The sequence below is a fragment of the Takifugu rubripes genome, chromosome 15 (genome assembly GCF_901000725.2).
Source record: "Takifugu rubripes chromosome 15, fTakRub1.2, whole genome shotgun sequence".
Lineage (NCBI taxonomy): Eukaryota > Metazoa > Chordata > Actinopteri > Tetraodontiformes > Tetraodontidae > Takifugu > Takifugu rubripes.
In genome coordinates, this window is record NC_042299.1 from 16,215,126 (window position 1) to 16,227,625 (window position 12,500).

At 44.6% G+C, this 12,500-nt stretch overlaps 1 protein-coding gene across 4 annotated transcripts in view; it reads left to right on the plus strand.

Annotated features, from left to right (window-relative positions):
* LOC101071310 (beta-1,3-glucosyltransferase-like) overlaps positions 1–5,830 on the plus strand; it is a 15,459-nt gene extending 9,629 nt beyond the window's left edge. For 3 of the 4 annotated variants that reach the window (XM_029848800.1, XM_029848802.1, XM_029848803.1), the window contains 4 exons: positions 293–392; positions 1,253–1,372; positions 3,132–3,276; positions 4,468–5,830. In XM_029848800.1, coding sequence (XP_029704660.1) covers positions 293–392; positions 1,253–1,372; positions 3,132–3,276; positions 4,468–4,602 — 500 coding nt within the window. In that variant the 3' untranslated portion in view covers positions 4,603–5,830. The remainder of the gene's footprint in view (positions 1–292; positions 393–1,252; positions 1,373–3,131; positions 3,277–4,467) is intronic. The other variant, XM_029848804.1, reaches the window with a different exon arrangement.
* The last annotated feature ends 6,670 nt before the right edge of the window (positions 5,831–12,500 follow it).

Here is a 12,500-nt window from a genome sequence, read left to right on the forward strand (position 1 = left end):
TATGAAGATGCTTGTTGATGAGAAGATTTCCATCTTTCCTTCTATAGCTTTCATTTAAAGCCGTAAGATAAAGAAAATGAGCGTCAACTAGGACATAAATATCAACAAACATTTACACTTTATTCACATGTGAATTCACTATTTCCTTTTGCTTATTTGCATGTGGATGAATCTGATTGTTACTCCACTACAGCTGAGGCTAGCGCTGCACAGCTGCCCTGACAGGAAGTATTTATGGAGCAGGGCAGCAGCCTGAAACGCACCCAAAACAGCTCTTTTCTTCTCATGAAAGGACACTGTGGGAAGACCTTCGCCATCATGAGACGTTTCCTGAGTGGAGCTGTGCCCAGAGCTGATTGGCTCCTCATTGTGGACGATGACACGCTCGTTAGGTGACACCTCTGCCACGGAGATTATGACCGGAGTCTGCCTGCCTGCCTGCCTCCCTCCCTGCCTGCCTGTCTGCCTGCCTGCCTGTCTGCCTCCCTGCCTGCCTGTCTGCCTGCCTGCCTGCCTCCCTCCCTGCCTGCCTGCCTGCCTGCCTGCCTGTCTGCCTGCCTGCCTGCCTGCCTGCCTGCCTGTCTGCCTGCCTGCCTGCCTGCCTGCCTGCCTGCCTGTCTGCCCGCCTGCCTGCCTGCCTGCCTGCCTGCCTGCCTGTCTGCCTGCCTGCCTCCCTCCCTGCCTGCCTGCCTGCCTGCCTCCCTCCCTGCCTGCCTGTCTGCCTGCCTGCCTGTCTGCCTCCCTGCCTGCCTGTCTGCCTGCCTGCCTGCCTCCCTCCCTGCCTGCCTGCCTGCCTGCCTCCCTCCCTGCCTGCCTGTCTGCCTGCCTGCCTGTCTGCCTCCCTGTCTGCCTGCCTCCCTCCCTGCCTGCCTGCCTGCCTGCCTCCCTCCCTGCCTGCCTGTCTGCCTGCCTGCCTGTCTGCCTCCCTCCCTGCCTGCCTGTCTGCCTGCCTCCCTCCCTGCCTGCCTGTCTGCCTGCCCTGCCTGCCTGCCTGCCTGCCTGCCTGTCTGCCTGCCTGCCTGCCTCCCTCCCTGCCTGCCTCCCTCCCTGCCTGCCTGTCTGCCTGCCTGTCTGCCTGCCTGCCTGTCTGCCTGCCTGCCTGCCTCCCTCCCTGCCTGCCTCCCTCCCTGCCTGCCTGTCTGCCTGCCTGCCTGCCTGCCTGTCTGCCTGCTCTCTGGGTTCTCTCTTCCTGGTCCGATAATGAGCTGCTGATGGTGCTGAGGCATGGATGCTGCTCTGTGTTTCGGTGTAGTCTGTCCAGGTTGAGGATGCTGCTGCGCTGCTATGACTCCAGGGAAGCTGTGAGTTTAGGGGAGCGATACGGCTACGGCCTACTGCACAAGGGTTATAGCTACACAACGGGAGGAGGGGGGTAAGGCTGGATGTGTGCATGTTTATTTTTGTACATTTTCCCTGTGGCCATCCCCCAAAACATCTCAACAGCTCAAAGTTGGATTATTTTTCTCTGTTTCAAAACTAGAACAAATTGGAGTAATTTTTATGGATTTCCAATTTCATTTACCTCTTCACATATCATCGTTTATCATCCCTCTCCTTTTGGCTCCTTGTGTTCTACAACAACATGTTAGAGGGTTAGAGAGGGTTAGAGAGGGTTAGGGTTAGAGAGGGTTAGAGAGGGTTAGAGAGGGTTAGAGAGGGTTAGGGTTAGAGAGGGTTAGGGTTAGAGAGGGTTAGAGAGGGTTAGGGTTAGAGAGGGTTAGAGAGGGTTAGGGTTAGAGAGGGTTAGGGTTAGAGAGGGTTAGAGAGGGTTAGAGAGGGTTAGGGTTAGAGAGGGTTAGGGTTAGAGAGGGTTAGAGAGGGTTAGGGTTAGAGAGGGTTAGGGTTAGAGAGGGTTAGAGAGGGTTAGGGTTAGAGAGGGTTAGAGAGGGTTAGGGTTAGAGAGGGTTAGGGTTAGAGAGGGTTAGAGAGGGTTAGGGTTAGAGAGGGTTAGAGAGGGTTAGGTTAGAGAGGGTTAGGGTTAGAGAGGGTTAGGGTTAGAGAGGGTTAGAGAGGGTTAGGGTTAGAGAGGGTTAGGGTTAGAGAGGGTTAGGGTTAGAGAGGGTTAGAGAGGGTTAGGGTTAGGGTTAGAGAGGGTTAGGGTTAGAGAGGGTTAGAGAGGGTTAGGGTTAGAGAGGGTTAGAGAGGGTTAGGGTTAGAGAGGGTTAGGGTTAGAGAGGGTTAGAGAGGGTTAGGGTTAGAGAGGGTTAGAGAGGGTTAGGGTTAGGGTTAGAGAGGGTTAGAGAGGGTTAGGGTTAGAGAGGGTTAGGGTTAGGGTTAGGGTTAGAGGGTTAGGGTTAGAGGGTTAGGGTTAGAGAGGGTTAGGGTTAGAGGGTTAGGGTTAGAGAGGGTTAGGGTTAGAGGGTTAGGGGGTTAGGGTTAGGGGGTTAGGGTTAGGGGGTTAGGGTTAGGGGGTTAGGGTTAGAGGGTTAGGGGTTAGGGGGTTAGGGTTAGAGGGTTAGGGTTAGGGGGTTAGGGTTAGAGGGTTAGGGTTAGGGGGTTAGGGTTAGAGGGTTAAGGGGTTAGGGGGTTAGGGTTAGAGGGTTAGGGTTAGGGGGTTAGGGTTAGAGGGTTAGGGTTAGGGGGGTTAGGGTTAGAGGGTTAGGGGGTTAGGGTTAGGGGGTTAGGGTTAGAGGGTTAGGGTTAGGGGGTTAGGGTTAGAGGGTTAGGGTTAGGGGGTTAGGGTTAGGGTTAGGGGGTTAGGGTTAGAGGGTTAGGGTTAGGGGGTTAGGGTTAGGGGGTTAGGGTTAGAGGGTTAGGGTTAGGGGTTATAGGATTAGAGGGTTAGGGTTAGGGTTAGAGGGTTAGGGTTAGGGTTAGAGGGTTAGGGTTAGGGGGTTATAGGGTTAGAGGGTTAGGGTTAGAGGGTTAGGGTTAGGGTTAGAGGGTTAGGGTTAGGGGGTTAGGGTTAGAGGGTTAGGGTTAGGGGGTTAGGGTTAGAGGGTTAGGGTTAGGGTTAGGGGGTTATAGGGTTAGAGGGTTAGGGTTAGGGGGTTAGGGTTAGAGGGTTAGGGTTAGGGGTTATAGGGTTAGAGGGTTAGGGTTAGGGTTAGGGTTAGGGGGTTATAGGGTTAGAGGGTTAGGGTTAGAGGGTTAGGGTTAGGTAACACTCCTCTCTCTGTGTTCCACCCCAGAATGGTCCTCAGCAGGGTGGCGGTGTCCAGGCTCATGTCCAGTGGCTGCAGCTGCCACAGTGATGACGCCCCAGATGACATGGTGATTGGCCGATGCTTCACTTCCCTGGGCGTTCCCATCACACACAGCCCTCTTTTCCACCAGGTGGGGAGCGACACACACCTATATTATATACATTATATATGAGGTCTCATCACTTCAGAATGTGTCTAAGAGCATGTTAGTGTTTCGAAAATCTTTAATTAGCTGTCTATGAGACACTTTGCGACATGATTTTGTGGCAGTTCTTTAATAAAAATGAAAATGTGTAGGGTTAGGGTTAAGGTTAGGGTTAGAGAGGGTCAGGGTTAGAGGGTTAGAGGGTCAGGGTTAGGGTCAGGGTTAGAGAGGAGCAGGAAGCTAAAACGGTCACAGTTTTAGATTGGAGAGTGTGAGTGGAATTCTCCCTCCCCACTCATAAAGGTCCTTTCCGCCCGGCCTGTCTGCTGTTCCCCCCCCACTGGAACAGATCATGGAGGGAGAGGCTCTGCAACTGTTGGTGGGAGTCAGACATCGTTTCCTTCAGTATCAGATGAAGCTTAATGTTGCTGTAGTTAAATATGCTGTGAGTTCCAGAAGTGAACTAGTGTGGGTGTCATTCCTCAGCAGGAATCACAGATAACCCTAACCCTAACCCTAACCATAACCCTAACCCTAGACCCTAACCATAACCCTAACCCTAACCCTAACCCTAGACCCTAACCCTAACCCTAGACCCTAACCCTAACCCTAGACCCTAACCCTAACCCTAGACCCCAACCCTAACCCAACCCTAACCCTAGACCCTAACCCTAGACCCTAACCCTAACCCTAGACCCTAACCCTAACCCTAACCCTAGACCCTAACCCTAACCCTAGACCCTAACCCTAACCCTAACCCTAGACCCTAGACCTAACCCTAACCCTAACCCTAGACTCTAACCCTAACCCTAACCCTAACCCTAACCCTAGACCCTAACCCTAACCCTAACCCTAACCCTAACCCTAGACCTAACCCTAGACCCTAACCCTAACCCTAACCCTAGACCCTAACCCTAGACCCTGACCCTGACCCTGACCCTCTAACCCTGACCCTGACCCTAACCCTAACCCTAGACCCTAACCCTAACCCTAACCCTAACCCCTAACCCTAACCCTAGACCCTAACCCTAGACCCTAACCCTAACCCTAACCCTAACCCTAGACTCTAACCCTAACCCTAACCCTAGACCCTAACCCTAGACCCTAACCCTAACCCTAACCCTAGACCCTAACCCTAACCCTAACCCTAACCCTATCCTGTGTTGGATATTTTAGGCCCGACCTGATGACTACTCTGGAAAACTAATCTCCTCACAGCAGGCCATCTCTTTCCACAAGCACTGGAATGTCGATCCTCTGGCGGTCTACAAACACTGGCTGAAGGACGATCTTCCCCGGGACGAACTGTGACACACTGCACACCACATGCACTTTGCTTCCCTGACCAGTCAGCCACTGTCAGCCTTTAGGGGGTACAGTACCCCCACATGCTTAATAGACCTGCCAGGATGCTGCAATACAATGGTGACCAGAATGGGGCCAGGAAAGGGCCCGGAGGCTCCCAGTCTTGAAGGATCAGGATCCAGTAAGAGAAAGGTTTCTCTTTTGTTGACGGACTCACGTGAGGCTGCGAGGAAGTTTAAAAATCTGTGTATGTAGTCAAGGTTTCTGCAAATCTTCCACATTGGAACACAATGTGCCAATCTCATTTGTGGAAATTTAAATCACTTTTGAGCAAGTGCATGTTTCTGTGTGAGGAACTGGAGAGCGACGATTGGGCCATGCTAGTATTAATTAGAACGGATCATCACAGGTATCATGGCGGTGCACGAGGCTCCACTCTTTCTATCTGTTTGTCTTATTTTTCTAGTCTTCTCCTTCCTCATCCAGGCCAGATCCCCTTTTGCCTCAAGTCACTGTGACATCAGTTACCATGGTAACCACTGGAGCAGCACCAGTGCTGAACAGATGACGTTGGTGATTTTGGCAGAAACACTGTTTAATGTACCAGGAAATAATAATAAATAATGAATAAAATGTTGAACTATTATGATGATCCAATGTTTCAACCTTACAGGAAGTAAGACGGCACTAATATGGTCGCTGGATTTGGTTTCACATCCACATGCAGCTGCGGGAGCGTCCCAGGCCCGTTATTATATGGCTCTCTCATGTGTAAATATCACAGACTCGCTCCGTCCCTTCAACACATCACGTCCCTTTCACACCCTGCACATCCTGCACAGGCCACAAACCCTCTGTTCAGGTTGGGTTGGTAATGGCAGGAAACAGTTTCCTGCTTCTAAGATTTTAAATGGGTTGGCACCTCATGGGTAATTCCCAGGTTGGACATATTATGTTTCTTGGTGTCTATAGGTGTCATTTCATGAGATGTTTAAACATGTCACCAGTGGTTGTGCTCTGGGTGACCTGCTCAGTTTGTTCCAATACCAGTCACACCTAAAGGATACTGTCTCATTTTAAAACACCCCCCCCCCCCCCACACACACACACACCCCTCTTCTGTACAGTCATTATTCCTCGTCCCATGCCCCCATTTGTCTCCCCGCAGTTTCAAACGTATTGTGCATGCATGTGTAAATGTAGCCTAAAGAGAATAAAAGGTCCTCCAAACGCATTCAGACAGCTGCCTGTTAATGTCGTCCAGATGAAGGACAACAGGGACACGAGCTGGACAAAGACAACCGGAATTATCAATGTGAGCTGGACAAAGACAACCGGAATTATCAATGTGAGCTGGACAAAGACAAACCGTAATTATCAATGTGAGCTGGACAAAGACAAACGGGAATTATCAATGTGAGCTGGACAAAGACAAACCGGAATTATCAATGTGAGCTGGACAAAGACAAACGGGAATTATCAATGTGAGCTGGACAAAGACAAACCGGAATTATCAATGTGAGCTGGACAAAGACAAACCGGAATTATCAATGTGAGCTGGACAAAGACAACCGGGAATTATCAATGTGAGCTGGACAAAGACAAACGGGAATTATCAATGTGAGCTGGACAAAGACAAACCGGAATTATCAATGTGAGCTGGACAAAGACAAACCAGAATTATCAATGTGAGCTGGACAAAGATAAACCGGAATTATCAATGTGAGCTGGACAAAGACAAACGGGAATTATCAATGTGAGCTGGACAAAGACAAACCGGAATTATCAATGTGAGCTGGACAAAGACAAACCGGAATTATCAATGTGAGCTGGACAAAGACAACCGGGAATTATCAATGTGAGCTGGACAAAGACAAACGGGAATTATCAATGTGAGCTGGACAAAGACAAACCGGAATTATCAATGTGAGCTGGACAAAGACAAACCAGAATTATCAATGTGAGCTGGACAAAGACAAACCGGAATTATCAATGTGAGCTGGACAAAGACAAACGGGAATTATCAATGTGAGCTGGACAAAGACAAACCGGAATTATCAATGTGAGCTGGACAAAGACAACCGGAATTATCAATGTGAGCTGGACAAAGACAAACGGAATTATCAATGTGAGCTGGACAAAGACAACCGGAATTATCAATGTGAGCTGGACAAAGACAAACGGGAATTATCAATGTGAGCTGGACAAAGACAAACGGGAATTATCAATGTGAGCTGGACAAAGACAACCGGAATTATCAATGTGAGCTGGACAAAGACAAACCGGAATTATCAATGTGAGCTGGACAAAGACAAACCGGAATTATCAATGTGAGCTGGACAAAGACAAACGGGAATTATCAATGTGAGCTGGACAAAGACAACCGGAATTATCAATGTGAGCTGGACAAAGACAAACCAGAATTATCAATGTGAGCTGGACAAAGACAAACCGGAATTATCAATGTGAGCTGGACAAAGACAAACGGGAATTATCAATGTGAGCTGGACAAAGACAAACCGGAATTATCAATGTGAGCTGGACAAAGACAAACCGGAATTATCAATGTGAGCTGGACAAAGACAACCGGGAATTATCAATGTGAGCTGGACAAAGACAAACGGGAATTATCAATGTGAGCTGGACAAAGACAAACCGGAATTATCAATGTGAGCTGGACAAAGACAAACCAGAATTATCAATGTGAGCTGGACAAAGACAAACCGGAATTATCAATGTGAGCTGGACAAAGACAAACGGGAATTATCAATGTGAGCTGGACAAAGACAAACGGGAATTATCAATGTGAGCTGGACAAAGACAACCGGAATTATCAATGTGAGCTGGACAAAGACAAACGGAATTATCAATGTGAGCTGGACAAAGACAACCGGAATTATCAATGTGAGCTGGACAAAGACAAACGGGAATTATCAATGTGAGCTGGACAAAGACAAACGGGAATTATCAATGTGAGCTGGACAAAGACAAACCGGAATTATCAATGTGAGCTGGACAAAGACAAACCGGAATTATCAATGTGAGCTGGACAAAGACAAACGGGAATTATCAATGTGAGCTGGACAAAGACAACCGGAATTATCAATGTGAGCTGGACAAAGACAAACCGGAATTATCAATGTGAGCTGGACAAAGACAAACCGGAATTATCAATGTGAGCTGGACAAAGACAAACCGGAATTATCAATGTGAGCTGGACAAAGACAAACGGGAATTATCAATGTGAGCTGGACAAAGACAACCGGAATTATCAATGTGAGCTGGACAAAGACAAACCAGAATTATCAATGTGAGCTGGACAAAGACAAACCGGAATTATCAATGTGAGCTGGACAAAGACAAACGGGAATTATCAATGTGAGCTGGACAAAGACAAACCAGAATTATCAATGTGAGCTGGACAAAGACAACCGGAATTATCAATGTGAGCTGGACAAAGACAAACCGGAATTATCAATGTGAGCTGGACAAAGACAAACGGGAATTATCAATGTGAGCTGGACAAAGACAAACCGGAATTATCAATGTGAGCTGGACAAAGACAAACCGGAATTATCAATGTGAGCTGGACAAAGACAAACCGGAATTATCAATGTGAGCTGGACAAAGACAAACGGGAATTATCAATGTGAGCTGGACAAAGACAAACCGGAATTATCAATGTGAGCTGGACAAAGACAAACCGGAATTATCAATGTGAGCTGGACAAAGACAAACGGGAATTATCAATGTGAGCTGGACAAAGACAAACCGGAATTATCAATGTGAGCTGGACAAAGACAAACGGGAATTATTAGGTGTTTGACCTTATAAAAGGAGCCGAACAAACAGCAGCTGAGGAGGAAGTGAGCCTTCCATCTTAGTTCCATCTACTTGGTGCTCTGCTCACTAATGTTCGGAGTTTCTTCCCTGTTTGTCTCAAAGTTGCAGCCGATCAGGGACCTTTAACTGATTACTTTCATTACGTATTAAAGAACTTAAAAATATAAGATGGATGCAACAAAACCAGGCACGTTCAAACTGAAACAAACTATCAAGCAGCAACGTTTCTTAAACAAGCGCTGGAAATGAAGACTTTCAGGAAAAGTCTGGCTCTGACTCTGGTCATAAATTCGGAATAAAAGGTCCATTTTCCATCTAATTCCTGAGCTGCTGGATGCTGAAGAGTGCAGCCGCTCAGCCTTCCTGCCCTGTGGCCAAGCAGATTGAAAATCTGTTAGTGATGTTTCAGCAGAAGAGAAACACATGTTGAGACGTAACGACGCACTGTTCTTGTACCAGTGGCGAAAACAAGGGGTTTGGGATCAAATACGAGGAGCCTTGGGCCATCGATCTGCTTCAGATTATCCACAGGAACAAACTGAACATTATGTGCCAATATTCATGCACGGAGGAGGTGTTCGTGCACGAGAGTGGAGAGGAGACGTGTGCTGATGTCTAAAACTATGATACTGATTAGAGGAGCACCTGAGAGCTCGAGGCTGTTGGAATAGAAGATGAAACCAATTCACCGTTGAGGCTGCCTCTCCTAATGTAATGCTCCTAATGTAATGCTCCTAATGTAATGCTCCTAATGTAATGCTCCTAATATACCGTAATGCTCCTAATATAATGCTCCTAATGTAATGCTCCTAATGTAATGCTCCTAATGTAATGCTCCTAATATAATGCTCCTAATATAATGCTCCTAATGTAATGCTCCTAATGTAATGCTCCTAATATAATGCTCCTAATGTAATGCTCCTAATGTAATGCTCCTAATGTAATGCTCCTAATATAATGCTCCTAATGTAATGCTCCTAATATACCGTAATGCTCCTAATGTAATGCTCCTAATATAATGCTCCTAATGTAATGCTCCTAATGTAATGCTCCTAATGTAATGCTCCTAATATACCGTAATGCTCCTAATGTAATGCTCCTAATGTAATGCTCCTAATGTAATGCTCCTAATATACCGTAATGCTCCTAATGTAATGCTCCTAATGTAATGCTCCTAATATAATGCTCCTAATGTAATGCTCCTAATGTAAATGCTCCTAATGTAATGCTCCTAATATAATGCTCCTAATGTATGCTCCTAATAGTAATGCTCCTAATGTAATGGCTCCTAATACGTAATGCTCCTAATGTAATGCTCCTAATATACCGTAATGCTCCTAATGTAATGCTCCTAATGTAATGCTCCTAATGTAATGCTCCTAATATACCGTAATGCTCCTAATGTAATGCTCCTAATGTAATGCTCCTAATATACCGTAATGCTCCTAATGTAATGCTCCTAATGTAATGCTCCTAATATACCGTAATGCTCCTAATGTAATGCTCCTAATGTAATGCTCCTAATATACCGTAATGCTCCTAATGTAATGCTCCTAATGTAATGCTCCTAATATACCGTAATGCTCCTAATGTAATGCTCCTAATGTAATGCTCCTAATATAATGCTCCTAACGTAATGCTCCTAATGTAATGCTCCTAATATAATGCTCCTAATATACCGTAATGCTCCTAATGTAATGCTCCTAATGTAATGCTCCTAATGTAATGCTCCTAATATACCGTAATGCTCCTAATATAATGCTCCTAATATAATGCTCCTAATGTAATGCTCCTAATGTAATGCTCCTAATATAATGCTCCTAATGTAATGCTCCTAATATACCGTAATGCTCCTAATGTAATGCTCCTAATATACCGTAATGCTCCTAATGTAATGCTCCTAATATAATGCTCCTAATATACCGTAATGCTCCTAATGTAATGCTCCTAATATACCGTAATGCTCCTAATGTAATGCTCCTAATATAATGCTCCTAATGTAATGCTCCTAATATAATGCTCCTAATGTAATGCTCCTAATGTAATGCTCCTAATATAATGCTCCTAATATACCGTAATGCTCCTAATGTAATGCTCCTAATGTAATGCTCCTAATATAATGCTCCTAATGTAATGCTCCTAATGTAATGCTCCTAATATACCGTAATGCTCCTAATGTAATGCTCCTAATATACCGTAATGCTCCTAATGTAATGCTCCTAATATAATGCTCCTAATATACCGTAATGCTCCTAATGTAATGCTCCTAATGTAATGCTCCTAATATACCGTAATGCTCCTAATGTAATGCTCCTAATATAATGCTCCTAATGTAATGCTCCTAATATAATGCTCCTAATATACCGTAATGCTCCTAATGTAATGCTCCTAATGTAATGCTCCTAATATAATGCTCCTAATGTAATGCTCCTAATATAATGCTCCTAATGTAATGCTCCTAATGTAATGTTCCTAATATACCGTAATGCTCCTAATATAATGCTCCTAATGTAATGCTCCTAATGTAATGCTCCTAATATAATGCTCCTAATATAATGCTCCTAATATACCGTAATGCTCCTAATGTAATGCTCCTAATGTAATGCTCCTAATATAATGCTCCTAATATAATGCTCCTAATATACCGTAATGCTCCTAATGTAATGCTCCTATATAATGCTCCTATATAATGCTCCTAATGTAATGCTCCTAATATAAGTGCTCCTAATATACCGTAATGCTCCTAATGTAATGCTCCTAATGTAATGCTCCTAATATACCGTAATGCTCCTAATGTAATGCTCCTAATGTAATGCTCCTAATATAATGCTCCTAATATACCGTAATGCTCCTAATGTAATGCTCCTAATGTAATGCTCCTAATATAATGCTCCTAATATACCGTAATGCTCCTAATGTAATGCTCCTAATATAATGCTCCTAATATACCGTAATGCTCCTAATGTAATGCTCCTAATGTAATGCTCCTAATATAATGCTCCTAATATACCGTAATGCTCCTAATGTAATGCTCCTAATATAATGCTCCTAATATAATGCTCCTAATATAATGCTCCTAATATAATGCTCCTAATGTAATGCTCCTAATATAATGCTCCTAATATAATGCTCCTAATGTAATGCTCCTAATATAATGCTCCTAATGTAATGCTCCTAATATAATGCTCCTAATATACCGTAATGCTCCTAATGTAATGCTCCTAATATAATGCTCCTAATATAATGCTCCTAATATAATGCTCCTAATATAATGCTCCTAATGTAATGCTCCTAATATAATGCTCCTAATATAATGCTCCTAATATAATGCTCCTAATATACCGTAATGCTCCTAATGTAATGCTCCTAATATAATGCTCCTAATATAATGCTCCTAATGTAATGCTCCTAATATAATGCTCCTAATATACCGTAATGCTCCTAATGTAATGCTCCTAATGTAATGCTCCTAATATACCGTAATGCTCCTAATGTAATGCTCCTAATGTAATGCTCCTAATATAATGCTCCTAATATACCGTAATGCTCCTAATGTAATGCTCCTAATGTAATGCTCCTAATATAATGCTCCTAATATACCGTAATGCTCCTAATGTAATGCTCCTAATATAATGCTCCTAATATACCGTAATGCTCCTAATGTAATGCTCCTAATGTAATGCTCCTAATATAATGCTCCTAATATACCGTAATGCTCCTAATGTAATGCTCCTAATATAATGCTCCTAATATAATGCTCCTAATATAATGCTCCTAATATAATGCTCCTAATGTAATGCTCCTAATATAATGCTCCTAATATAATGCTCCTAATGTAATGCTCCTAATATAATGCTCCTAATATAATGCTGCGTCTGCTCTCCATCCTGACGCTGCTGCTCAGTGTGACTGCTCAGATCTTTCCTGCGTCTGGAAACAGACTCCGGTTCCATGGGTTGGGTTGGGTTATTTAGGGTTGTTGGACTGATAAAACTATGGGAAATGTTCATGACTTCAGCCATCTCATCAATGACGACCAGGTCGTTCCTCAAAAATAGCCC